At 38.3% G+C, this 26595-nt stretch overlaps 2 protein-coding genes across 2 annotated transcripts in view; one reads left to right on the top strand and one right to left on the bottom strand.

The window, feature by feature from the left end:
* The window catches only part of LOC138713169 (gastrula zinc finger protein XlCGF57.1-like), a 38089-nt gene extending 26808 nt beyond the window's left edge, over window positions 1–11281 (top strand). Inside the window, exon 5 of the mRNA XM_069845040.1 lies at window positions 11144–11281. Within this exon, the coding sequence (XP_069701141.1) occupies window positions 11144–11201 (58 nt within the window). The 3' untranslated portion in view covers window positions 11202–11281. The remainder of the gene's footprint in view (window positions 1–11143) is intronic.
* Window positions 1–26595, bottom strand: part of LOC138713162 (uncharacterized protein C12orf56-like) — a 100182-nt gene that overhangs the window by 5352 nt on the left and 68235 nt on the right. Inside the window, exons 6-11 of the mRNA XM_069845005.1 lie at window positions 16486–16633; window positions 13641–13841; window positions 11157–11348; window positions 7964–8122; window positions 5172–5303; window positions 2633–2814 (exon numbers count right to left, since the gene is read on the bottom strand). Coding sequence (XP_069701106.1) covers window positions 2633–2814; window positions 5172–5303; window positions 7964–8122; window positions 11157–11348; window positions 13641–13841; window positions 16486–16633 — 1014 coding nt within the window. The remainder of the gene's footprint in view (window positions 1–2632; window positions 2815–5171; window positions 5304–7963; window positions 8123–11156; window positions 11349–13640; window positions 13842–16485; window positions 16634–26595) is intronic.

Here is a 26595-nt window from a genome sequence, read left to right as displayed (position 1 = left end):
TTAATCTTATTCTCCGTGTCTTCCCCTTATTCTCCTTGTATTTGCATTGTTCTTATGTTCATCTTATTCTCCGTGTCTTCCCCTTATTCTCCTTGTATTTCCATTGTTCTTATGTTAATCTTATTCTCCGTGTCTTCCCCTTATTCTCCTTGTATTTGCATTGTTCTTATGTTCATCTTATTCTCCGTGTCTTCCCCTTATTCTCCTTGTATTTCCATTGTTCTTATGTTCATCTTATTCTCCGTGTCTTCCCCTTATTCTCCTTGTATTTCCATTGTTCTTATGTTAATCTTATTCTCCGTGTCTTCCCCTTATTCTCCTTGTATTTCCATTGTTCTTATGTTAATCTTATTCTCCGTGTCTTCCCCTTATTCTCCTTGTATTTCCATTGTTCTTATGTTAATCTTATTCTCCGTGTCTTCCCCTTATTCTCCTTGTATTTCCATTGTTCTTATGTTAATCTTATTCTCCGTGTCTTCCCCTTATTCTCCTTGTATTTGCATTGTTCTTATGTTAATCTTATTCTCCGTGTCTTCCCCTTATTCTCCTTGTATTTGCATTGTTCTTATGTTCATCTTATTCTCCGTGTCTTCCCCTTATTCTCCTTGTATTTCCATTGTTCTTATGTTAATCTTATTCTCCGTGTCTTCCCCTTATTCTCCTTGTATTTGTATTGTTCTTATGTTCATCTTATTCTCCGTGTCTTCCCCTTATTCTCCTTGTATTTGCATTGTTCTTATGTTCATCTTATTCTCCGTGTCTTCCCCTTATTCTCCTTGTATTTGCATTGTTCTTATGTTCATCTTATTCTCCGTGTCTTCCCCTTATTCTCCTTGTATTTGCATTGTTCTTATGTTAATCTTATTCTCCGTGTCTTCCCCTTATTCTCCTTGTATTTGTATTGTTCTTATGTTCATCTTATTCTCCGTGTCTTCCCCTTGTTCTTCTTGTATTTGTATTGTTCTTATGTTCATCTTATTCTCCGTGTCTTCCCCTTATTCTCCTTGTATTTGTATTGTTCTTATGTTCATCTTATTCTCCGTGTCTTCCCCTTATTCTCCTTGTATTTGTATTGTTCTTATGTTCATCTTATTCTCCGTGTCTTCCCCTTGTTCTTCTTGTGTTTCCCTTACTCTATCTCTATTTGCCTTGTTCTGCATATATTTTCCTTATTCTCCTTGTCTTCCCCTTTTAGCCTACTTGTATTTCCCTTGTTCTCCTTGTATTTTTGTCATTCATCAATAGCAATAGTATTCGCCGCATTCTTGCATATTCGTCATCAGTCAGTGACATTCCTTTCCATTTTTGTCATATTCGTAATCTTTTAGGAATACCCATCTTCATTCTTTTATTCGTCATCTATCAGTGATACTCGTTTTCATTCAACCCCCACCAATAAGTCCTGCACACTTTCATTCTTGTCACATCCGTCATCATTTAGTCATAGGCCTATTCGTCTGTTATTGTCATATTCGTCATAAACAGTGAAACTCGTCACCACCACCACTACCACCAGTATTATTCTGTACTTGTAGTCTCTAAACTGTTTAGCTGGCTTGAAAGACTTTTCAGTGCTTTGTTGTCATTTTCAAATCTCCATAGTGCTCCATTAATGATGTACTATAACAGTTCTTGTGAATGAATATAGTACATTATGCAACGAACCTATAATGGTAGTAATTAAGACGCGAGTATGTTTATGAAACGAGCACAAGCGAGTTTCATGATTTTCATACGAGCGTCTTAATTACCATTATAGTCAAGTTTCATACGACTTTTTATGCTCGACCATATTTCTAACTTGAAATTATTCATGTTATTCTTATCTGACTGAGGAGCGGAACTGACCTTGTGCAATACCTCGTAAATTGTGAGATGTGCGCAGACGCGAAAATATTGATTTTTTCCGAGAAACAAATGTCGACATTGACCTTGATATAATCAAGAGAGTAAAATAAACATTAATCTTGATATAACCTTGAAATTGAATTAGACATTGAAAAACGAGATGACAAATTGAATTTATTTGAATATTATTTACAATTAACGCTAATGATTATAGTAACAGAACTAGTTGTCTTTCGATTGCATATCTGAGAATAATCGATACTTGCGCTTTCATATTGCTACAATGGTATTTTCTGATTGGTGGAACACCTGAACATTAATGAATAGGTGTACTTTAATGAGGTCCATTAATACGTTGACTGCCGCTTGAAGCGTATATACGTCTCACAGCACATATAGGGATGTATATACGTGTCAAGTGGCAGTCAACGTGTTAAAGGGCTGCTACCAGGTGTATAATTACGACATTTATGCATGGTCGAGCATAAAATAAAATAAGGTGTTTGGTTTCCAATGCCTCTGTGTACCATTAACAAAGACCTTCCTGAACTCTGCTAGTCTGAATGAGTCAAGACTTCCATTCCTAAGGCAGAATTCACTACGATGATAGAATGGCAGACGAGAATGGTGCATAAAAGAGCTGAATTTTAGAAGTGTGCGAAAATCGACCGAAAAATTTGTCCGCAAGTCTCTCATTGAAAGGCAGGATGCTGTAAATGTACGGATTTGCCCCCAAACTAAGTCGTGCTATCTTATGACACTTAGAATAAAAGTTGTTACGAACCTGAATTCCTCTTCGAACTGCTCCTGGATGTAGTCCTGCACCCTCGTGAGGCTCTCCATGAGGCTCTTGAGGACGTAGAAGTGTTGATAGACGAGAACTGCTTCCAGGGGCTTGAGCTTGTGGGCCTGTGGTGGAAACAGCATCCCGAGCAGCTGCGTCACACTGCGCTTCAAGTGGCATTCCTGTGAATTCCAAGTTTGACAGTTGACATACGATCAAAATGGATGGTACCTACTGTTTAAATTAAACTCGAATTTCCCTGCCTGTCAACAATAATATAGGCCAGATAATGCAATTTTCTGTCTTCTACTTGCCAACATGACAGATCAGAATGTTTCTTTGTATTATGGTGACAAGTCAGAGAAAATTCGGTAGTGCGCTAAGTTCTTGTTTTCTAATGCCAGGCGTTTGACAATAAAGTTATTTGACCTCTTGCACTCCAATATTTTTCAAAGATATTATCATGACCAGTCACTGAAGCACAGATTTTGAGGTGTTCCGAATCCATTTCTTGGTTTGTTGCACAATGGGCAGTTAGGGGACTGATATATTCCAATTCTATGCAGGTGTTTGGCCAAACAGTCATGGCCTGTTGCCAATCTAAATGCAGCTACAGACGATTTTCGTGGTAAACCGGGAATTAACTGTGGATTTTGATGCAGAGAGTTCCATTTTTTCCCTTGGGATTGTGTTATCAAATTTTGTTTGTTGAAGTCTAAGTATGTAGATTTAATAAATCTCTTCACAGAGTAATACGTAGATTTAGTAACAGGTCTGTAAGTAGCAGTGCTGCCCTTCTTTGCTAAAGCATCCGCATTCTCGTTTCCCAGGATTCCACAATGGGATGGTATCCATTGGAATACAATTCTTTTATTGAGTGATATTAATTGAGAGAGCATTTTAGTTATTTCTGCTGTTTGAGATGAAGGTGTGTGTTTAGAGACTATTGATAGAATAGCTGCTTTGGAGTCTGACAATATAACTGCATTCTTAAATTTATTGATGTGGCATAGAAGATTCCTGAGACTTTCACTTACTGCAATGATTTCACCATCAAAGCTTGTTGTTCCATATCCAAGAGATCTATAAAGTGAGAAGAGACAGCACGTAACACCTGCACCGGCACCTTGTTCTCTGGAGAGTTTTTCATATTGAATTAGTGCTTTTTCTTCTATTGTCATTTTGATGCTGTGCGTTAAGTGAAATGTATTTGAGAATAGCTTAGCCACAAGAAAATTATCAGTTATTTTGAATTAGTTTTATCAATGATGCGAAGGAAAAATGTACCGGAAGTGTACTGGATAAGAGGGGCTGTGCACCATTGGCCTGCAAAAATGTAGTGAAATTCATATTTTTTTGTATCTCAGGTACTATAAAAACTACATGTACAAAACTCTTGATGCTCAATATACACTTTATAAATCACCATTCAGAATATTAAAATAGTTATTAATTACCTGTAAAATAATATCAAAGTTGCATAATTTTTTTTACAACCATAAAGTATTCACATAATAAAATAGAAGGTGGGTCAAAAGTCACTTTCCCCAATATTCATTCTTAGGTTTCATACAGATGTCATAACTTGAACAAACGAATAGCTGGTGTAGTAAGTGGTGGGTTGACAACCATGTTCATGCGTCAACTGTTTTTCCGATGCCACGTCTTGTTATTGTTGTTGTTTTATGTTTATTATGTTGAGTTACGTCTGTACGTAAGAACTGGTAGTTTCTTGCATTCGACATGAAACTGATCCTTACTTTTGGAAAACAATTCTATGGACTGATGAAGCCACATTTAAGCTAAATGGTAGAGTGAACTGGCACAATTATTTATTGTGTTTACTGAACCAATGAAAATCCACATGAAATTATCTCAAAACAATTAAACACTCTGGTGTACTGTTTGGGGTGACATTTAGATTTGTTCATTTAGCTTTTATAGTAGATGAGATATAAAAAAATGAATTGCACTAAATTTTTGCAGGGCAATAGTTACCTCTCCCTTAAGCAGTGGGTTGAAGGACAAGCAATTTTAACAACTGATGGTATCACAGCATTCTTATGTGTAACAAAAAAATAATCAATAATAGTAATTTTCCTAAAATAAAATAATTTTTTTTGACAGCACATATTTTGTTATTTCTAGTGCATATATCCTCGTTTTTAGGTGCATACGTGCATACAAATTTTGATTTTTTTTGTGCATATGAATCCGCCCTCTACTAATAATACATACATAGATACAGGGACTTTATAGGGAATTTCACATTAAAAATAAAGCATTGGTTTTATGGGCCTTGCGTAGTACAATGTACAAGCTATGTGGTAGGTAGACGTTTCTATGGCAACTAGTCATTTGATGGAATAGCCCCATATGCTCAATGCTTTTTTCTCATCGTGAAATCCTCTATAGATAAAATTGGATTTATGTGACCCTAGCGACATGAAATTGAATTACTGGTTAGTATATTTTTTTCTGTCACCTACAATTTCTAGCCTGAAGTCATGGAAACGTGCTTTTTAAATAGTGTACTCACCAGAGCTACTCCTTCTAATAATTTGGCCAGTTTGATAGTTGAATTGTTATGAATGAGTTTACGTAGTGTTAGAAGTAATTCATATAAGATGGAGGTTGATATATTCGTCACCTCTGCCAGCAGTCTGATCAACTGAAAGGAGAAATTTAATCAATACAGTAGGTGAACCTATATTGTCATACTAACGTATGGATTTATTTTTCAAAATATATTTAACACAGAGAATATTACAAGAGAACAAAGAAATAGGACAATTGTTTTCAGTGTCGTACTCAAAACCGAAACAATGGAAAATAAATAACCAGTGTCATTACATGACGAAATGTTTTTTACAATTTAATGTAGAAACTAAAATTACCAGCATTTCAAGTAAATATCTCTCAAATATACACACTCATATTATTACAAAACCCTGTCTTACAATAAGTTAGAGCATTCTTGATGGTAAAGTTACCTAGCTGGCCATATTTTTAACCTAGGGATCTAAACTCACAATAACAAAATATAGTTACCTGCTGTCCTCCGAAACTATTTCATAAAAGTCTGATTTCTAATCCTCAATAACCGTGACATTGTCTACTAACCGGCATTTAAATGCACACTTACATATTTACAAATGGCTTTTAGAGAACCCGGAGGTTCATTGCCGCCCTCACATAAGCCCGTCGCCTGTCCCTAACCTGAGCAAGATTAATCCAGTCTCTACCATCATATCCACCTCCCTCAAATACATTTTAATATTATCCTCCCATCTACGTCTCGGCCTCCCCAAAGGTCTTTTTCCTTCCAGCCTTCCAACTAACACGCTATTCACCCATACATGCTACATGCCCTGCCCATCCCAAACATCTGGATTTAATGTTCCTAATTATGTCAGGTGAAGAATACAATGCGTGCAGTTCTGTGTTATGTAACTTTCTCCATTCTCCTGTAACTTCATCCCTCTTAGCCCCAAATATTTTCCTAAGCACCTTATTCTCAAACACCCTTAATCTCTGAATAATTTGAACAATTTAAGTCACACAGAATTTGTGTGCACTCAAAGTTGGGTTCTGGCGTCTTGTCAGCCCATTTGAGTTGTGTGGATATAAAGAAAAAATTGTGACGGTGTAGTGTATAGTTCCTGGAGTAGCTCAGTCGGGAGAGCATTCGTACGCTAAGCGAAGGGTCCCGGGATCGATACTCGGCCCCGGAACAATTTTTCCTTCAAATTATTCAAACCTGCTTTACAGGGAGGTACTAGCTAAAAGCCAGATTTGCACCCTTAATCTCTGTTCCTCTCTCAAAGTGGGAGTCCAAGTTTCACAACCATACAGAACAACCGGTAATATAACTGTTTTATAAATTCTAACTTTCAGATTTTTTGATGGCAGACTGGATGACAAAAGCTTCTCAACCGAATAATAACAGGCATTTCCCATATTTATTCTGCTTTTAATTTCCTCCCGAGTGTCATTTATATTTGTTACAGTTGCTTCAAGATATTTGAATTTTTCCACCTCTTCAAAGGATAATGTTAGACACACTGTGCTAAATAGACGACTGTGATCACTTGATAGCAAATAGATACCAGGAAATTTTATGTTTCTTCTGGAATTAATGATGTTTTGTTTAGTCATTTTCAATTATTTATAAATGTGTTATTTCTTTTTCTTTTCCTTCTCCATTGTTTTCTTTATTTTCCATTATAATTACCAGTGGCGTAGCGTCAATGTAAGCTAAAAAGCTTAGCTTCCCCAGTTAATAATAATTTCATAATAAACCTGCAGTTTTCGGAGAAAATTATTTATTAATTTTAATAGAATTTATATTTACGCTTTAAATGTTGTGATGCGGCAGCTCAGGATGATTTGTGATGCAGCAGTAAACAAGAAGCCTGCACACACCAGCTTCCAAGCAGACCGGTTTCTTCTGTGTAATCCACCCCGCAGATTTTCCGTCCATTTCTAACTAAACTACCCTGGTCGCAAGGCTCGCAAGAAGCTAGCTTTAACATTTAAAATAAGTAGTTTCCGAGTTATCCCTTTTCGTCAGTTGTGTTCAGTTGAAGTGTTAGTGTGCATTGTGGCTGATATAATAAATAATGAGCGAAATAACAGTTCCTGACACTAATTTACTTGAATTTTTTAGGACAATTGTATTATCAAGACAGACTTACGAACAAAAGTGTGATTTAAAAAACAAATGACCGACTCCCTTGCTGTCAATGAAGGACACAACCAAAAGACAGACGCATACTTACGTAATGATACTAATATTGTGATTTCTCTAAGTATGACAGGGAGTGAGCTAATGTTATACGTATACGTGTCTATTTGTTAAGAGATATGTGTAAACCGTGAAATCATATTTTACTACGTATCATTTGAGGTCATGCCTTATTGGTGTTACTTACGAGGTTCCAACCAATCTTCGACTGCTGACTTGAAATTGACTACTATTTATTTAAGACTGTATTTTTGTAATACGTTTTCTCATATTGCATGAAAGACAACTTTAGTTAGCTTCCCCTGCTCAAAATTTCATGCTACGCCACTGATAATTACCTACCATTTACTAAAAAAAACAACAATTTTATGGTAAGCTTTGTCATCTAGGCAGCTTTCACTTGGAGGAAGCTGAATAAAATTTATTCAAAATAATAAATACTGTACGTTTTTGGTATTAGGAATAATTTCTCTACCTTTCATATAACAATAAATCAAAAAGCTATAAATGAAAATTACTGGAAAATATAAAACATTATGTTTTTTTACTATAAAAGTGTGGCTTTCATGTTTTCCATACTGCACCTCTGCCTCTGGAAGATTACTCCAACCTGAAGAACAAAACTCGTGGAAATCTTCCAACATGCGTGAGCAAGTGTTATAGTATCTATGGGGGATGTTAGGAGGAGTGACTAGCAAAGTCAATAATGCCTTCAGCACGCTTCCACCGTTGAATTGCAGCATCTGTAACAGATATCAGTAGCTGGTCAGATATGAAACCAATGGGGTTATGAGACCGCTGAACGCCAAGGTCATTTTATTGAGAGATTATAACAGAAGCTTATGGATCAAATTTTATAATCAACAGACAACTGTGGGTGTAATGAATCCATTCTGACAGTGATGATATCACAATTCGGGTAATTTTTTTTTCACAATATCTCAAAACAAAGGGACTTTGGGAATTGATTGCTTCATATTTTTGACTGCTTTTTGCCTATATTCTGATACACCTTAAGGGAACACTCCACTAAAAATGGCAACTTTTTTCCTAATAATTTTTTCAAGCAAATTTTGAGAGCATGTTTACTATGTAAAGGACTAGATAAACTCCAAATTTTGAACTCCCAAATGTTTTTTGCTTTTGATTTTTTATTTTTTTCTGTTCTTTTTAGAAATAAATATTTTCAAACCCAACATTTTAGTAGATCTCAATTTTTAAGTTTCGTTTTTTGTTACATTCGCAAGACACAGAGAAACATTTCTAAGCATTCATTTTATGAAATATCTCATTTATTCACTTTGAAAAATTTTTGTGAAATTTTGAAAATGTTATTTTTCCTATAATTCATGAAAGAAATATTAATAAAATAAACTAGCAGCATTTCTTACAAAATATATACATAGAAACATGCAGCTACCTCATAAATACTTGCAGTAGAAACTTCATCCAGATTGATTAATATTTGGCATAAAAAAAAGTTGGTATTGAATGAAGAAAAGTAAATTTCAGGAAAAATGGCTTTTAAATTAAAATTAATAATAATAATAATAATAATAATAATAATAATAATAATAATAATAATAATAATAATAATAATAATAATAATAATAATAATCCATGGCGCTACAGCCCATGAAGGGCCTAGATCGACAAACCGGCTGCTGGCTTCACGTCCACATGCCGAAGCAGAGGTGGACGATCATCCAACCAGAATGGAGGTATCGTGTGGTTAGCACGATGATCCCCCTAGCCGTTATAGCTGGCATTCGCAACCGGATTTCGCTACCTATCGTAGCTCCCCAAGTGCATCACGATGCTGGGTGGACACTGGTCCCATACACTGGCCGAAATTTCATGAGAAAATTTCTTCCCCCATGAGGACTCGAACCAGCGCGCATTCCGTAACGCGAGTCCTAGGCAGGATGCCTTAGACTACGACGCCACGGCGCGGGAAAAAATTAATATTTATGTAAATTAAAATTATTCTCGGCTATATTCATCTAGTAACTTCAGAGAGCCAACTTTAGAACGAAAAGTTACTAGATTTGTGATCGCAAATTTGTAAAAAAAAAAAAAAATATTTGATGAAATAATAATTTTGACAGCTATTTAAATGCCACATGCTCTCTTAAAGCCTTAATTTAAGAACAGTTTGCGACATATTTGTAATCAGAGTTCAATTAAATCCATTTGGGGTATGAAAATATACACTCTAAAGTGAACTAGCCAATTATTTGTTTTGGCCATTTTCATGATTTTCAGTGGAGACTTCCCCTAAACATTTGTGAATCAAATTTTGCAATCAAAGTAGGCTATCTAAAGTTCCTCATATTTTACAGTCTTTATATATCATAAATGATAAGACTTATAGCACTGATTTTCCGACATTTTCGGCCCAGTATTATCAGCAGAACGCAACCTAAATGTTTTTTTTATGAAAATTCACAAATAGCGAATAGAACTGAATTAGCGTCGTGCATGTTCGGTTCAAGTTCGTTGAATATGTTGAAGTTGAATATTCGCCGATGTTCGCTGTGCAGAAAGAGGCCTATCGTGTTTGTTCAGTCTTCTTATAAAATATTCTCTGTCCTGTACTTCCATCCCTTCATGTTTTAACCGTTGAACGGTTTTAGCACATTTTTTTATTAGTTTTTCATATGCAATAAGACGAAGTTTGTAATGTTTTGGTTGCCTCTCTTATGTTAACATTGCAGGACACTAATCTGAATTTCAAAACACTCTCATTTTTGCACTTGAATATCTCGTAAACCAAGAGCCCTAGGAAAATACTTTTTTCAACATTTTGGACAGTCCTTCTTGTAGAACACGTCTCAAGGAAGAGTAACTTATTATGCCTGAAATTACTAATTTTTTCAGCTCCATATAAATTATCGTAAACTATAAGACATAGAAGATTGAGTTTTTTTTCCATCTTCAACTGTTCTTCTAAAACATAACCTAGGCAACGGCTAGTAGGCTACTGTAAGTCTCAAATCGCCCGAATTTTTGCACTTTCATATCTCGTAAACTTCGAGACATAGCATACTGCTTTTTTCAACACATTCAACTGTTCTTGTAAAGAACGCCAAGCAACACCGAATCTGCGTATTCCGAATCTCACCGGTCCGGTGGCATCAATGACGTCACGTTGCAACGAAAATAAGGAACAAAACTTCTGGAAGAATCGATGCTGTCATAGCGACTGTGTAAGTGGTTATCTGTGCTACGCTAGCAAAATTTTGCGAAATTTCCGTACTGCCATCTCGTTCAAATAAAAGATATAAACAACTTATTTCTTGATCCAGTAGTAATAACTGGTCCGTTGACATGTTCGCTCATAAGCCATTAACATATTATTTTTACGTTGTGCTCATTACAAACAATACAGCAGAACACACCGCCATGACACAACAGTGCACGATGTCATTCGTCTGCTAATTCCCGCCCTATACAAGAACCAATCTGATTCACTGATGGCGGCTGATGGAGACTTTCACCACCTCTGCGAGTTGATGGCACTGGTGCGACACCGGTGGAGCATCAATGACGTCATCGGTGGAATTCGGAACACCGTGATGCCATCGGATTGCTCACCGGTGAGATTCGGAATACGCTCCATAAACCATAAACCTCAAACCAATTGAATTTTTTCATCTTAATATCTCGTAGACTATGAGATATAAAGTACAGCTTTCTTAAATATTTTCGACAAATTCTCCTGCGGAACACGCTGCTAAATTTTTTCTGTCGAATTATTTGAGTTTCGAGATGCACCTGCAGCTTGTCGTGGATGCAGTCGCTGTCCCTGAGGGTCGCTAACAGGATGTCCAGCAGCAGTGTCGCGGCCTCCAGCTCGTCGACGCGGGAGGCTAGCAGATGGTCGGGGTCCAGCTTCACGAGTGGTGTGCACGGCTCCATCAGGAACAGCTGCAGCCTCTGCGTCAGGAAGTGGTACAACATCTGATCCTGCAATCAGTCAGGCGGTGGACTGTCACCAAGAAACACAGTGTTTGGTCTTCTGAGTCTTATGGCGGCTGAAAGAACTGAGGCATTTCCCATCCGTTTATACATTCTACTCTAGCCATTCACCCGGATATTTCTGTGTATTAATCAAATCATCCATATATTCTTCCATACACGCCTTTTTTCATCCATCCATCCATTCCTCAATTCATTCATTCATCACTCCATCCAATCATCCATCCATTCATCCATCCGTCCATACATTCATTCATCCATCCATCCATCCATCCACCCACCCAATCATCCATCCATCAATCCATCCGTCCATCCATCTATCTACCCGTCCATCCATCAATTCATTCATCCAACCATCCATCCACCCATCCGTTCATTCATCCATCCACCCACCCAATCATCCATCCATCTACCCGTCCATCCATCAATTCATTCATCCAACCATCTATCCACCCATCCGTTCATTCATCCATCCACCCACCCAATCATCCATCCATCTATCTACCCGTCCATCCATCAATTCATTCATCCAACCATCTATCCACCCATCCGTTCATTCATCCATCCACCCACCCAATCATCCATCCATCTATCTACCCGTCCATCCATCAATTCATTCATCCAACCATCTATCCACCCATACGTTCATTCATCCATCCACCCACCCACCCAATCATCCATCCATCTATCCGTCCATCCATCAATTCATTCATCCAACCATCCATCCACCCATCCGTTCATTCATCCATCCACCCACCCAATCATCCATCCATCTACCCGTCCATCCATCAATTCATTCATCCAACCATCTATCCACCCATCCGTTCATTCATCCATCCACCCACCCAATCATCCATCCATCTATCTACCCGTCCATCCATCAATTCATTCATCCAACCATCTATCCACCCATCCGTTCATTCATCCATCCACCCACCCAATCATCCATCCATCTATCTACCCGTCCATCCATCAATTCATTCATCCAACCATCTATCCACCCATCCGTTCATTCATCCATCCACCCACCCACCCAATCATCCATCCATCTATCCGTCCATCCATCAATTCATTCATCCAACCATCCATCCACCCATCCGTTCATTCATCCATCCACCCACCCAATCATCCATCCATCTACCCGTCCATCCATCAATTCATTCATCCAACCATCTATCCACCCATCCGTTCATTCATCCATCCACCCACCCACCCAATCATCCATCCATCTACCCGTCCATCCATCAATTCATTCATCCAACCATCTATCCACCCATCCGTTCATTCATCCATCCATCCACCCACCCAATCATCAATTCATTCATACAACCATCCATCCGTTCATCCATCCATCCACCCACCCAGTAATCCATCCATCTATCCGTCCATCCATCAATTCATTCATCCAACCATCCATCCGTTCATCCATCCATCCACCCACCCAGTAGTCCATCCATCTATCCACCCACCCAATCATCCATCCACTCGTCCACCCACCCATCCGTTAATTCATCCATCAATCAATCAATCAATCAATCAATCCATCCATCCATCCACTCAACTATCCAACCACCCATCCATGCATCCACTCACCCACCCATCCATCCATCCGTCAATTCATTCATCCAACCATCCATCCACCCATCCGTTCATCCATTTATTTATCAATCCATCCATCCATCCATTCACCCATCCATCAATCAATCCATTCATCAATCCATCCGTTCATCCGCCGTCCATCAATTCATTCATGCAACCATCCGTTCATCCATCAATCAATTCATCCATCCACCCACCCACCCATCCGTTCATCCATCAACCCAACCAGCCATTCATCCATCTACCAGGTGGCCCGGGTTCGAATCCCGGTTGGGGCAAGTTACCTGGTTGAGGTTTTTTCCGGGGTTTTCCCTCAACCCAATACGAGCAAATGCTGGGTAACTTTCGGTGCTGGACCCCGGACTCATTTCACCGGCATTATCACCTTCATTTCATTTCGACGCTAAATAACCTAGATGTTGATACAGCGTCGTAAAATAACCCAATAAACAAAAATCCATCTACCCATCCGTTCATTCATCAGTCAATCCACCCATCCATCCATCCATTCATCCACCAATTCATTCATTCACCCATCCGTTCATCCATCCATCAGTCAATCTATCCATCCAGCCAGCCACCCATCCACCCATCCATCCATCCATCCATCTAACCAACCATCCGTCCATTCATATCATGTGTCTCTACATCCACTAATTCATCCCGCATAGTTCGGCTTGCCTTCCAGAAGACCTTCTTGAGGTCCACGTTGCGCTGCAGCCCCACTTGCAGCTCCTGCAGTAGGTCGAAGCTGTGGTCCAGCGAGTTGGCGGGGTCCATCAGCTCCCGTTTGTACTGCTCGTACAGCGTCTCCAGCTGGTGCACGTCGCGACCCTGCGATGGGGACGACGCCTTCTTATCTGCGAGCTCTAGCGTCGAACTCTAGCGGACAAACAGTGGAAGCTTACAATGAAAATAAAATAAAACCTAAATCATTAGACATATTTCTACAACAGACTTTTAAACCTTAACTGCAGCCCCAATATGAATAACAAAACTAAAATATAAACAAATAAATTAGTGTCATTTGTTTATAGGTTTCATGTGAAAAGATGCCCTTTATCACCTATCCTGTTCAACATCTACTTGGAGAATTTAGTGAAGAACTGATTTCAGAACGAAATATATTATGAGAAAGACCTGAAGGTTTTACGGAGACAGTGTTGCTGCGAATACCGTAGAAAAATAATACCAAGAAATGTAACGAGTTAGGACTATCAGCCTGATATCGCACTCGGCAAAGATTCTCCTGCGAATACTGAATCGACGTTTATATTCTAAGACGGAAGGACAGTTGGAAAAAGGACAATTTGGCTTCAGGATCAGAAAAGGCACGAGAGATGCGATTGGACTACTGCGAACAATCGCCGAAAGATACCGAGAGAAGAATAAACGAGTGTATGTAGTATTTGTGGACCGAGAAAAGGCATTTGACAGAGTGGATTGGAATAAACTGACGGAAATACTGAAGAAAATTGGTGTGGGTTGGAAAGAGAGGAGGCTGTTCAGTAATCTTTATATAAAACGAATCAAAGTCAGGATAGGAGAAGAAATGTCAAAAGGAAGTGAAATAGGGACAGGAGTACGTCAAGGATGCCCTTTATCACCTACCCTGTTCAACATCTACTTGGAAGATTTAGCGAAGAGCTAGTTTCAGAACAAGGAAGGGGTGATAGTAGGAGGAAGAAGAATAAAGTGCATAAGATTTGCTGATAGTATGGTGTTAGCAGAAGAAGAAATGATACTAAGGCATATGCTACTGGAGCTAAATGACAGCTGTGAGCAGCATGGGATGAAAATAAATGCAAAGAAGACGAAGACCATAGTTATCGGAAAAAATAAAGAAGATAAACGTATTTTATAATAGATTTACACTACCTTGTTACTTTAAATCCAATGTTGTAGGACGCTACATTGTTACTTTAAATCCAATGTTGTAGGACGCTACATTGTTACTTAAAAATCCATTGTTGTAGGACGCTTCATTGTTTCTTTAAATCCAATGTTGTAGGACGCTACATCGTTACTTTCAATCCAATGTTGTAGGACGCTACATTGTTACTTTCAATCCAACGTTGTAGGACGCTACATTGTTACTTTAAATCCAGTATTGTAAGACACTACATTGTTACTTTCAATCCAATGTTGTAGGACGCTACATTGTTACTTTCAATCCATTGTTGCAGGACGCTACATTGTTACTTTAAATCCAGTATTGTAGGACGCTACATTGTTACTTTAAATCCAGTACTGTAGGACGCTACATTGTTACTTTAAATCCAATGTTTTAGAACGCTACATTGTTACTTTCAATCCAGAATTGTAGGACGCTACATTGTTACTTTCAATCCAGAATTGTAGGACGCTACATTGTTACTTTAAATCCATTATTGTAGGACGCTATATTGTTACTTTAAATCCAGTATTGTAGGACGCTACATTGTTACTTTAAATCCAGTATTGTAGGACGCTACATTGTTACTTTAAATCCAGTGTTGTAGAACGCTACATTATTACTTTAAATCCAGTGTTGTAGAACGCTACATTATTACTTTAAATCCAGTACTGTAGGACGCTACATTGTTACTTTAAATCCAGTACTGTAGGACGCTACATTGTTACTTTAAATGCAGTACTGTAGGACGCTACATTGTTACTTTAAATCCAGTATTGTAGGACGCTACATTGTTACTTTAAATCCAGTACTGTAGGACGCTACATTGTTACTTTAAATCCAGTACTGTAGGACGCTACATTGTTACTTTAAATCCAGTATTGTAGGACGCTACATTGTTACTTTAAATCCAGTACTGTAGGACGCTACATTGTTACTTTAAATCCAGTACTGTAGGACGCTACATTGTTACTTTAAATCCGTATTGTAGGAAGCTACATTGTTACTTTAAATCCAATGTTTTAGAACGCTACATTGTTACTTTAAATCCAGTATTGTAGGACGCTACATTGTTACTTTCAATCCAATGTTGTAGGTCGCTACATTGTTACTTTAAATCCATTGTTGTAGGACACTACCTTGTTACTTTAAATCCAGTATTGTAGGACACTACCTTGTTACTTTAAATCCATTGTTGTAGGACACTACCTTGTTACTTTAAATCCATTGTTGTAGGACACTATCTTGTTACTTTAAATCCAATGTTGTAGGCTATGTATTAATCAAGTTCTTTATTTTTAACTTATTTCACGTGCCGTACCTATAAATTGAAGAGAATAAAAATATAGTGTGAAAATAAAGGGAACGCTAATTTTTTTTCTTTCCTTTCTTGTACGCGGGAAACTGGAACATTTATGCGTCCAAAGAATTATTTTCTAGGCGCAGATCTCGATTTCGATACAGTCCCGAGGAAGTCCGAGGCATATTTTGAAAACCTTAAATTTAGAAGAGTCTTTATTCAAATTTGACAGAAATACTCAAATAGGCCTACATTACTAGTTTGTCCCATATTACGTACTTGGTAAATATCCGGTAATAGGGAGGATTCTGCAAAGGAATGTTTGCACATACCAGCAGTCTGGCGCACCAACAGCTCTGCAGTTGGCTCAGCAGGTTGGATGAGCTGCCTTGAAGGACGTAAACGTGGATCTCAGATTCTCGGACGAAGCTGGGCTTGGCCACGTTCAAAATATCTTCCAGTTCCTCCGCTCTTTTCGACCTGGAATGTATAAAATACTCAAGGGAAGGCACCAGTACAGTGTTGTTTCCGATCTCTGATAACAAATTTAAATGACATCATGTGCGTCAGGAGTCACACGACAGCTGAACTGTGGCGCGAGGTGACAGACCAGTAGTGAGTGATTTCATAGTCTGAGTGCACGGCGACTCACAGCAGAAATTCCCAAGAAAATCGAGCCTTTTTGGGAGGGGTACATTACGACCCTTTCCAATGCCAAGTACAGTTAAGTGAAAATAAAAGAAGCCTACAATAAATGAGGTTTTGTTATCTCCAAGAAAGGCATCTTCTGTGTATTTAATAAGATTGGTAAAGCTCGGATGGAATTAATTTGTATCATCTCGTGGGGTGCGGTGACTTGCGACGGGGGTAAATTTGCTTGCTTTTTCCACTCTGGAATTAAATCCCATCCGAGCTTTGCCAGTCTTATTAGGTACACACAAGATTCCTTTCTTGGGAAAAACGAAACCACGTTTTTTGCAGGCTCCTATGATTTTCAAGTAACTGTACTTGGCATCGGAAAGAGTTGTTATGTACAGTAGTGGCAAAAAAACCGGACCGACCTTTGTAGCTGATTTCAGGGCCTTCTTCAATCCAGAGCACGATAGACTGCTAACTAAGACTTTCGTGGTTCGAATCCTGCCTGGGAAGGAAACTTTTTTTTTGTTCCTTATTCAAATATATTCCCAATACTTTTCGATTGCTGGTAAAATTCATGTTCTGGGAATAATAAGTTAATTAAGTAGTAAAATATCGCTGCAATCGAAAAATATTGGGAATAAATTTGAATAAGGAACAAAAAAAAGTTTCTTTCCCAGGCAGGATTCGAACCACGAAAGTCTTAGTTACCAGTCTATCGTGCTTTGAGTGAACAAGGCTGTGAAATCAGCTATAAGAGTCTGTCCGATTTTTTTTATCACTACTGTACCCCTCCCAAAAAGGCTCGATTTTCTTGGGCATTGCTTCTGTGATACACCGTGCACTCTGATTATGAAATCACTCACTACTGGTCTGTCATCTCTTGCCGCAATTCAGCTATCGGTGTGATTCCTGACGCACATGACGTCATTCAAATTCGTTATCTGAGATCGGAAACAACCCTGTGTTTTTACGTCAGAAGTAGAACCAAGGAAATCGTGAAAGCTAATTTAGGCCTATTTGCAACGTCGTATTTATGCAAAATAAGATTCTCTTCTCTGATTGCCATCATAACAAAAGCGAGAAATCTGCTTGAACTAGTAAACGATATCACTGTGTGTGTATCGAATACAGAGTCCAGATTTGAGAGACTATTTTCTGGGGAAAAAGAGCACATTTGTAACATTATTTGTTACTACTAAAACATTTTTGTTATTTATTAGCGTTACTGTTTAGCCTATGTTTCTAAACACAACATAAGTGTACGGTGTATTAATAAGGACCCCAGGGGGTCGTGACCCACACTTTGGGAACCACTGTCCTAGACATTTGGTCTTTATATGAAGCGTGCAATTTTTATAATAATTGCCGAACTGCTCAACGCGATATAATGGAGAAAGTCGACATGATGACGGACAAACCCGCCATCGGCGAGAGCTTCATGAATTATTATTATTAGCAAGTCTTGCGGGTGGCCGTACATCTGGGGGCTCCCACGCTACCTACAGAGATGCGTGCCTTTCGTCACATGATCACCAGATTCATATTACATCACAATAATCTTGCTTTCAAAACGAGTTTAAGAGTTTCATATTCGTAATATATAAATATCCAAACCTACATTATATACTCTTTTCTGTACAGAGGTCTTAAGTAATTTATATACCTACCGTGTGTTTTTATGGGTACAGGACAGAGGTCTGCATCGGACGTTTTCGCTCGAGCGCCAAGTAGTTCATAGCATAATCCGATAGGTAGCGCACATGCATGATGGGTAAAATTGTCACTAGCGATAAATCCTCGAACGGTATAAGCCGAGCGTTAGACATTCGTTCTTGTTACAGTGATGAACTGTGTAGTAACATCATAGATGTTTATCATTTCAAAACTTTGCAGTGTTTAACTAACCTCTCCATAGTACAAATACAAAACTTGCTTTAAAATGTAATAGGCCTATAAATGTTGTAGGTAAATGTTTCCCCCCCCCCCCCACACACAGGAGTGATTTTGTTTTTGTCACATCTGATAGATGTTATTGGATGTAAATGTAATTATTATAAACGGAGAACACAATCACGATAATGCAAGAACTGTATCAAGTTTTCTAGTAATAATAATAATAATAATAATAATAATAATAATAATCTCTAATAAATAGTGTATCAATCTTTGCGTCTGTAACAGTTGTGCAGCATGATTATTCGTTTTATTATATTTTCTGTGACGTTATCTCTGTGTTAATATTGTTATTAATCTACTGCTATATCAATAATATTTTGTAAAACGTTTCTACATTGTCGCAGTATATAGGCGGAACACTATGTATGGTTCTATCATATTATATATGCGGTAAATCAAATATTGAATAATTATTAATTAGCAATAATAACTGTATATCGAAGTTTTTCATACTATTTTATTTATAACTTCATGATCCTGTTTTGGTACGTTCCATTGACTGTTCCATTAAACGTTTGTCATAAACGCAGAAAATAAAGCCTTATTTTCACCGTGTGAGCAAAACATATGTGTATCTTATCTGTCGCCTTCCATACAAGATAAGACATGTCGGTGAGATGACCTTGTACTGTGCTTCTATTTATTACGAGCGTATCACGACCGATCGTGTCGTTATGTGATTGTTTACAGACGTATGTATGTATGTATGTATGTATGTATGTATGTATGTATGTATGTATGTATGTATGTATGTATGTATGTATGTATGTATGTATGTATGTATGTATGTATGTATGTATTTTTTATTTCAGTAGGTTATTTTACGACGCTTTATCAACATCTTAGGTTATTTAGCGTCTGAATGAGATGAAGGTGATATTGCCGGTGAAATGAGTCCGGGGTCCATCACCGAAAGTTACCCAGCATTTGCTCATATTGGGTTGAGGGAAAACCCTTGAAAAAAACCTCAATCAGGTAACTTGCCCCGACCGGGATTCGAACCCGGGCCACCTGGTTTCGCGTATATGTATGTATGTATGTATGTATGTATGTATGTATATGTATGTATGTGTGTATTTTTATTTCAGTAGGTTATTTACGACGCTTTATCAACATCTTAGGTTATTTAGCGTCTGAATGATATGAAGGTAATAATGCCGGTGAAATGAATCCGGGGTCCAGCACTGAAAGTTACCCAGCATTTGCTCATATTGGATTGAGGGTAACTTGCCCCGACCGGAAATCGAACCCGGTCCACCTGGTTTCGCGGCCAGATGCGTTAACCGTTACTCCACTGGTGTGGACGTATGTATATATGTATGTATGTATGTATGTATGTATGTAGCCTATGTATGTATGAGGCCACCGGTGGCTCGGTCGGTTAAGGCGCTTGCCTGCCGGTCTGAAGTTGCATTCGGGCGCGGGTTCGATCCCCGCTTGGGCTGATTACCTGGTTGGATTTTTTCCGAGGTTTTCTCCAGCCGTAAGGTGAATGCTAGGTAATCTATGGCGAATCCTCGGCCTCATCTCGCCAAATACCATCTCGCTATCACCAATCTCATCGACGCTAAATAACCTAGTAGTTGATACAGCATCGTTAAATAACCAACTAAAATAAAAAAATGTGTGTATGTAGGCATACCAATATGCATTATTTTAACCTTTCCCTGCGTATTTTATGTACGCCTCTATTGTGTTGCCTTGCTTTTGAAACACACTGTAGGGTAAATAGCCTGTCTGACAACCTGTGGCGTGTGTTTGGCTGCAATGTTTATCAGTTGCCATGTCAACTGGAGTGTGTCAATGTCATGCATGATCAATACCCCCTGTAGAAGCTCGCACGCGCGCGGGGGTGTATTTGGTTATTTGAAACTTGACCTTATTCTTAAGAAGCCGGAATAGAGTCAGCTAACGTGACCTCCAATTGCCACTTCCCCCATCAAGAGTTCCCTTACCCCTGCTGGTAGTTTCACCCTGACATTAGACTAGCATACTCTGGGTAGACATGGTTCCGGCGTCAGGACGCACGGTGGGGCTTTTGTGATTTCAAGCACACGTCAGTCAAGTTTCTGGGCCGGTGACCAAACTATAGCCAGTTCTATTAAAGAGAGCGGGAACTGGTTTCAGAACTAATTGAAGTTTGCCTAATATGAATAAAACTCAGTGTAGCCTATGTCTCTTTCCGGTTACATCAGCTGCTTGTTTATGCGGATGACGTGAATATCTTAGGAGAAAATCCACAAACTATTAGGGAAAACACGGGAATTTTACTCGAAGCAAGTAAAGAGATAGAATTGGAAGTAAATCCTGAAAAGACAAAGTATATGATTATGTCTCGTGACGAGAATATTGTACGAAATGGAAATATAAAAATTGTTGTTGTTTTCTAATGCTAGCCGTTTGACAATAAAGTCATTTGACCTCTTGCACTCCAATATTTTTCAAAGATATTATCATGGCCAGCCACTGAAGCACAGATTTTGAGGTGTTCCGAATCCATTTCTTGGTTTGAGTTGCACAATGGGCAGTTAGGGGACTGATATACCGTATTGGTCCGAATATAAGCCGCACTTTTTATTCAAATTTCAAACTCGAAAAGTTGGGGTGCGGCTTATTTGCGCGGCCGATAAATTTAAACTTGAAATGTGGCGCATTAGAGATGGGTAAAAAATAACACAACAGTTATTTTGGAACTGTTCCGGTCTCGGAACTGTTTCAAAAATGAACAGTAGGTCGGAACCTCCTGTTCCGAAATAACAGTGTTCCGACTCCGAGCTGCTCACTCGCCCAGCTGTTGCGGGCTCGCAGTACCGCGTTGCACAAGGTATGTTCCGACTCCCTCGGAACTGTTGCAAAAATGAACAGTAGGTCGGAACCTCCTGTTCCGACTCCGAGCTGCTCACTCGCCCAGCTGTTGCGGGCTCGCAGTACCGCGTTGCACAAGGTATGTTCCGACTCCGAGATAACAGTCGGAACGTCGGAGCTTGTTCCGATGAACCAACGACAGCTGCAGTTACACTGTTCTCGTTGTTCTTTATGTTGTACTTGGAACTTCGTTGGATGAAGTTGGTACTTGAAACTCTCACGTGGTTGGAGGGGGGCGCATGGAAATTGAAATCCTTGCGGTGGCGCGAACTTTAATATCAATATTTGTAAGACTGGCCAATCATCTGTAATGTTATAGTAAGTATTTAATAATCTGTAATATTCATTCCCGCTTTATGGTTTATTTCACCATTAGTTGACTAATTCTGTTTTATAAACATTCTACAAAGTCATAAAGTACGCATACTATTATTAATTCATTCATCAGCTGATTTTATACAAAGGTTAAAGTCGTAAATGGTAATGAGTGGTTTAGTTACAATGTCTGTATGTCGTTTGTTGAGGTTAAGTCTGACAAGCACAAGTTTTTGTGATATCTTCTCTGTTATCAAAGAACGACAAAAATGTTGTAGCATTATTTGTTGGAAACTACCCATATAAGTACTGATTTGGAGAGCGAGGTTTAATGCGAAGTTTAAATTACACTTTGGTAAAGATGCGATTCCAACATTTTACTAACCCATTCCGGGGTTTCCAGGTTTCAGTACTGCCAATATATATATTTTTTATTTATGAAATTGTAATATATTATTATTATTATTATTATTATTATTATTATTATTATTATTATTATTATTATTATAACTGTGCATTAAGAAAAGTAAAAATAAAAATTAATGGTTTGTTTTTTTTTATTATGTAATAGAGAGAACAGAAATTACATACCATATGTTTTAAATGTTATGTTATTTTTTTTTTTAGTTGGCTACCATGTCTTTATAACTTTATGTACGAAAACAAAGTGTTGTATTCTGTCCTTGTAGTCAACAGCTGTGTAATTACTAACATTAAGCTTTTGAGTTCTGTCCGCATGCACAGCAATTTTCCAAAATCGATTCGAATGTGCATTGCAGTGCCATCTATAGATAAGGATATGTACTATGTCATGCCTATGAGTGCTCCAGTGTGAGCAGCATGGTGAAGAGGGAGGGTACTGTACCGTTCGTTTGAACGACTCAACGACTCCGACTCATCACCACTGGTGACTGTTATTTCGGAACTGTTATTTGGAACATAGTATTTTTTCGGAACCGGAACAGTCGGAACTGTTCCGGGAAAAGAACAACTTCGCCCATCACTATGGCGCATGTTGCTACCGGTAATTTTGTCATTTTGAAATGGAGCAACAATGCCACGCGCCCGTGTTTGAAATTGTCAGCAGTCGTATGGTATATGACGCAACAATGTACCAGTCTTCATATTACAGTGATCGTACTCTTTTGTATTATAGGACAGATTAAAACAGTTTGTACGTAGCTACGGGTTCAGCCATGAGCGGAAACGTAGAAAGAAAAGCTTCAACAAGCTTGGGAATTCGGCGCAGTTATGACGCTAGTTTCAAACTTGCAGTTATTCGTCATGCTAGGAGTACGTCTAATAGAGAAGCCGGCAAAAAGTTTAGTGTGGATGAGTCTAATGTGCCGCGCTGGATCGCCTCGGAGGATAAACTGAAAAATGCCAATACAACCAGAAAATCTTTCAGAGGACCCAAGGCTGGGAAATACCCTGAACTAGAACGTAGGGTCCTTTCCTTTGTACAAGACAAAAGGAAAGAAGGGATGCCTATCTCTCGACAAGTAATCCAGGTAAAATCGTTGGAAATAGCGAAGACCCTAAACATTCCACAGACAGAATTCCATGGGAGTATAGGTTGGTGCCGCAGGTTTATGCGTAGAAGTGGCCTTGTTTTCCGACGAAGCACTTCATTAGCACAGAGACTGCCAGAGGATTTTACTGAGAAACTCGTCAACTTCCAGAGGCACGTCATTGAATTGCGTCAGCGCCACTCTTACCCATTACACCAGATCGGCAATGCCGACGAGACGCCCGTATTTTGGGACATGCCGAGCAATATGACAGTTGACAATAAAGGGGCGAAAAGCATACCATTGAGAACAACTGGAAATGAAAAACAAAGAATCACTGTGATGCTGGCGGTTACGGCAGATGGAGGAAAACTGCCTCCGTACGTTATTCTGAAGCGTAAAACTATGCCCAAGGATAATTTACCTAAGGGATTAGTGATTCGTTGCCAAGAGAAAGGATGGATGACAACCGAACTAATGGTGGACTGGCTAGCTACGGTTTGGAATCGCAGACCAGGTGCGCTGCTCTGTAAGAGGGCTATGTTAGTATTGGATGCCTTTGAAGGTCACCTCACACCCCGAAGTAAAGAAGAAAATTACTGCATTGAAGACAGACCTAGTCGTCATACCTGGAGGTATGACATCAAAATTGCAGGTGCTTGATGTCGTCGTGAACAACCCTTTTAAAGACCATCTCCGAAAACAGTATTCGGATTGGCTTCTAGAAGGGGGTCATGCATTCATTCCATCTGGGAAGATCAAGAAGCCATCTGTCAGCCTTATGTGTGAGTGGATTCTCTCTTCATGGCTCACGATATCACCAGATTCAATCATCAAAGGCTTCAAGAAATTGTGTTATCAAATTTTGTTTGTTGAAGTCTAAGTATGTAGATTTAATAAATCTTTTCACAGAGTAATACGTAGATTTAGTAACAGATCTGTAAGTAGCAGTGCTGCCCTTCTTTGCTAAAGCATCCACATTCTCGTTTCCCAGGATTCCACAATGTGATGGTATCCATTGGAATACAATTCTTTTATTGAGTGATATTAATTGAGAGAGCATTTTAGTTATTTCTGCTGTTTGAGATGAAGGTGTGTGTTTAGAGACTATTGATAGAATAGCTGCTTTGGAGTCTGACAATATAACTGCATTCCTAAATTTATTGATGTGGCATAGAAGATTCCTGAGACTTTCACTTATTGCAATGATTTCTCCATCAAAACATTTTGTTCCATATCCAAGAGATCTATAAAGTGAGAAGAGACAGCACGTAACACCTGCACCGGCACCTTGTTCTCTGGAGATCAAGGATCCGTCGGTGTATAAATGAAGCCAGTTTTGTGGAGGGTACCTAATATTAATTGTCTCTAAAGACAATTGTTTCAGTATTTCAGTGTTTACTTCTGATTTCATTATTTCTTCTGTTAAATTTAGATTATATTCTATATTTAATAGAGTTAAAGGATTTGGTTTAATTTGTAGGTTTTCTTTTAAATTCGGGATATTGATTTTCTGTTTTAATTCTTGAACCATGGATATGAAACTTTTTTGAGTTTTTAATCTACAGAGAGGACTGTATGAATGCCAATTGTTTCCTGGTAATCTGATAAGTTTTTCATATTGAATCAGTGCTTTTTGTTCTATTGTCATTTTGATGCTCTTAATATTAGTGAGGAATCTCATAGAATCTATTGGAGTTGTTTTGATTCCACCAGTAATGAGTCTGAGAGCTTGGTTTTGAACATATTCTATGTCGTTTATGAAAGGTGAAGTAATTAAAATTTCTCCGCAGTATGTCAGCACTGGCTGTATAAACATTTTGTATGTAGTGTTCAAAGTATTTCTAGAGCATCCCCATTTAATCTTGCTCAGAATAGGGACCAATGGCGGGCTTATGTGAGGGCGGCAATGAACCTCCGGGTTCTATAAGAGCCATTTGTAAGTAAAATAATATGTATGTGATGTAAAAGAGGTTGATGCTCTGAATGAATTTAAAGTCTTGTGTGTTACATTATACTGTTAACTGTTAGATTGTCTCTACCATTTCAACCTCAATTTCGGAAAAGGTAATCTAGACTTATAAAAAGTTAATTTTTAATTTCAGAAAAACTAATCTCAATATGGGTAATTGTTAATTGATATTCTGAAAAAATGAACTTAATTTCGAGAAAGCTAATCTCAGTTTCGGAAAATGAAGATTTATTACCAGAAATTATACCAGATTCAGAAAAAAATGAAGTCAATTTAGAATTTGTAAGTTTTTCTAATTTTTTTTTCAGTTTTTTTACAACGTCTAAGTGACGATTTATTTCGTTTTGTTCAGGCCTAGTGCATAATATTACGAAGGCTTAAGATAGTGATGCATTATGAACAATTACGTGAAATGTTATAAGATTGTTACATCTTATTTTAGTTTATAAAGCAAAGTTTCAAATTAGGTTCATAATTAATTACAATTAGTACATAGATCTAAGGCCATTGTTATTGTTACAAAATATGAAAACTCACATAATCTAATGAAGAAAAGTAGCTAGTTATTCACGGTGTAACTACAAAGAGAAAGTACTTACGTATACTAAATTTTTCATAACTATTTCTTTCCAGATACATAATTTACTGAGAAATGCAGGAATTATAAACTGTCCACATTTCCACAGACTTCGGTTGACATCCACGCCACCTATGCACCTGCATTATGCTTGGTTGGTTCATTTCCAATGCGGTAAATAAGTAATACAAGTTGAACAATGCAGCATCGGTTATAAAGTTTTAAAAATAGCCGCTAGGATCGCTGAGTAATAATATTTTATGAGGACGACAATTCCGCAGCACGCGACTCGAGTTTCTTTGTTTAATGGCCACGTCCTGTCCTTCCTCATGCAGTTTTTATGAACGGACGGTATTGCTTCAGTCGCCAGCGCATTAAAAACTCCCCTCTGTGGATTAATAGTAATTTCCTTTCAAATGAAAATGTCTGCTGCCTGGCGGAAGGACATAGGCTACATCAGTTCATTGTTGAATAAAACTTATTGGATTTGTAGCTGGGATCGTCAGTATTTGAATCTTATAAATACGTAAAAAAAAAAAAAAAAAAAACATTTTGCGCTATACTGGAGAATTACCACGGTAGCTTTGAACCGTGCCGTTACGTTTAC

This window comes from Periplaneta americana, chromosome 2, assembly GCF_040183065.1.
Source record: "Periplaneta americana isolate PAMFEO1 chromosome 2, P.americana_PAMFEO1_priV1, whole genome shotgun sequence".
NCBI classification, from domain to species: Eukaryota; Metazoa; Arthropoda; class Insecta; order Blattodea; family Blattidae; genus Periplaneta; species Periplaneta americana.
The sequence above is the reverse complement of the archived record's forward strand: the minus strand, read 5'-3'. Positions and strand labels throughout refer to the sequence as shown.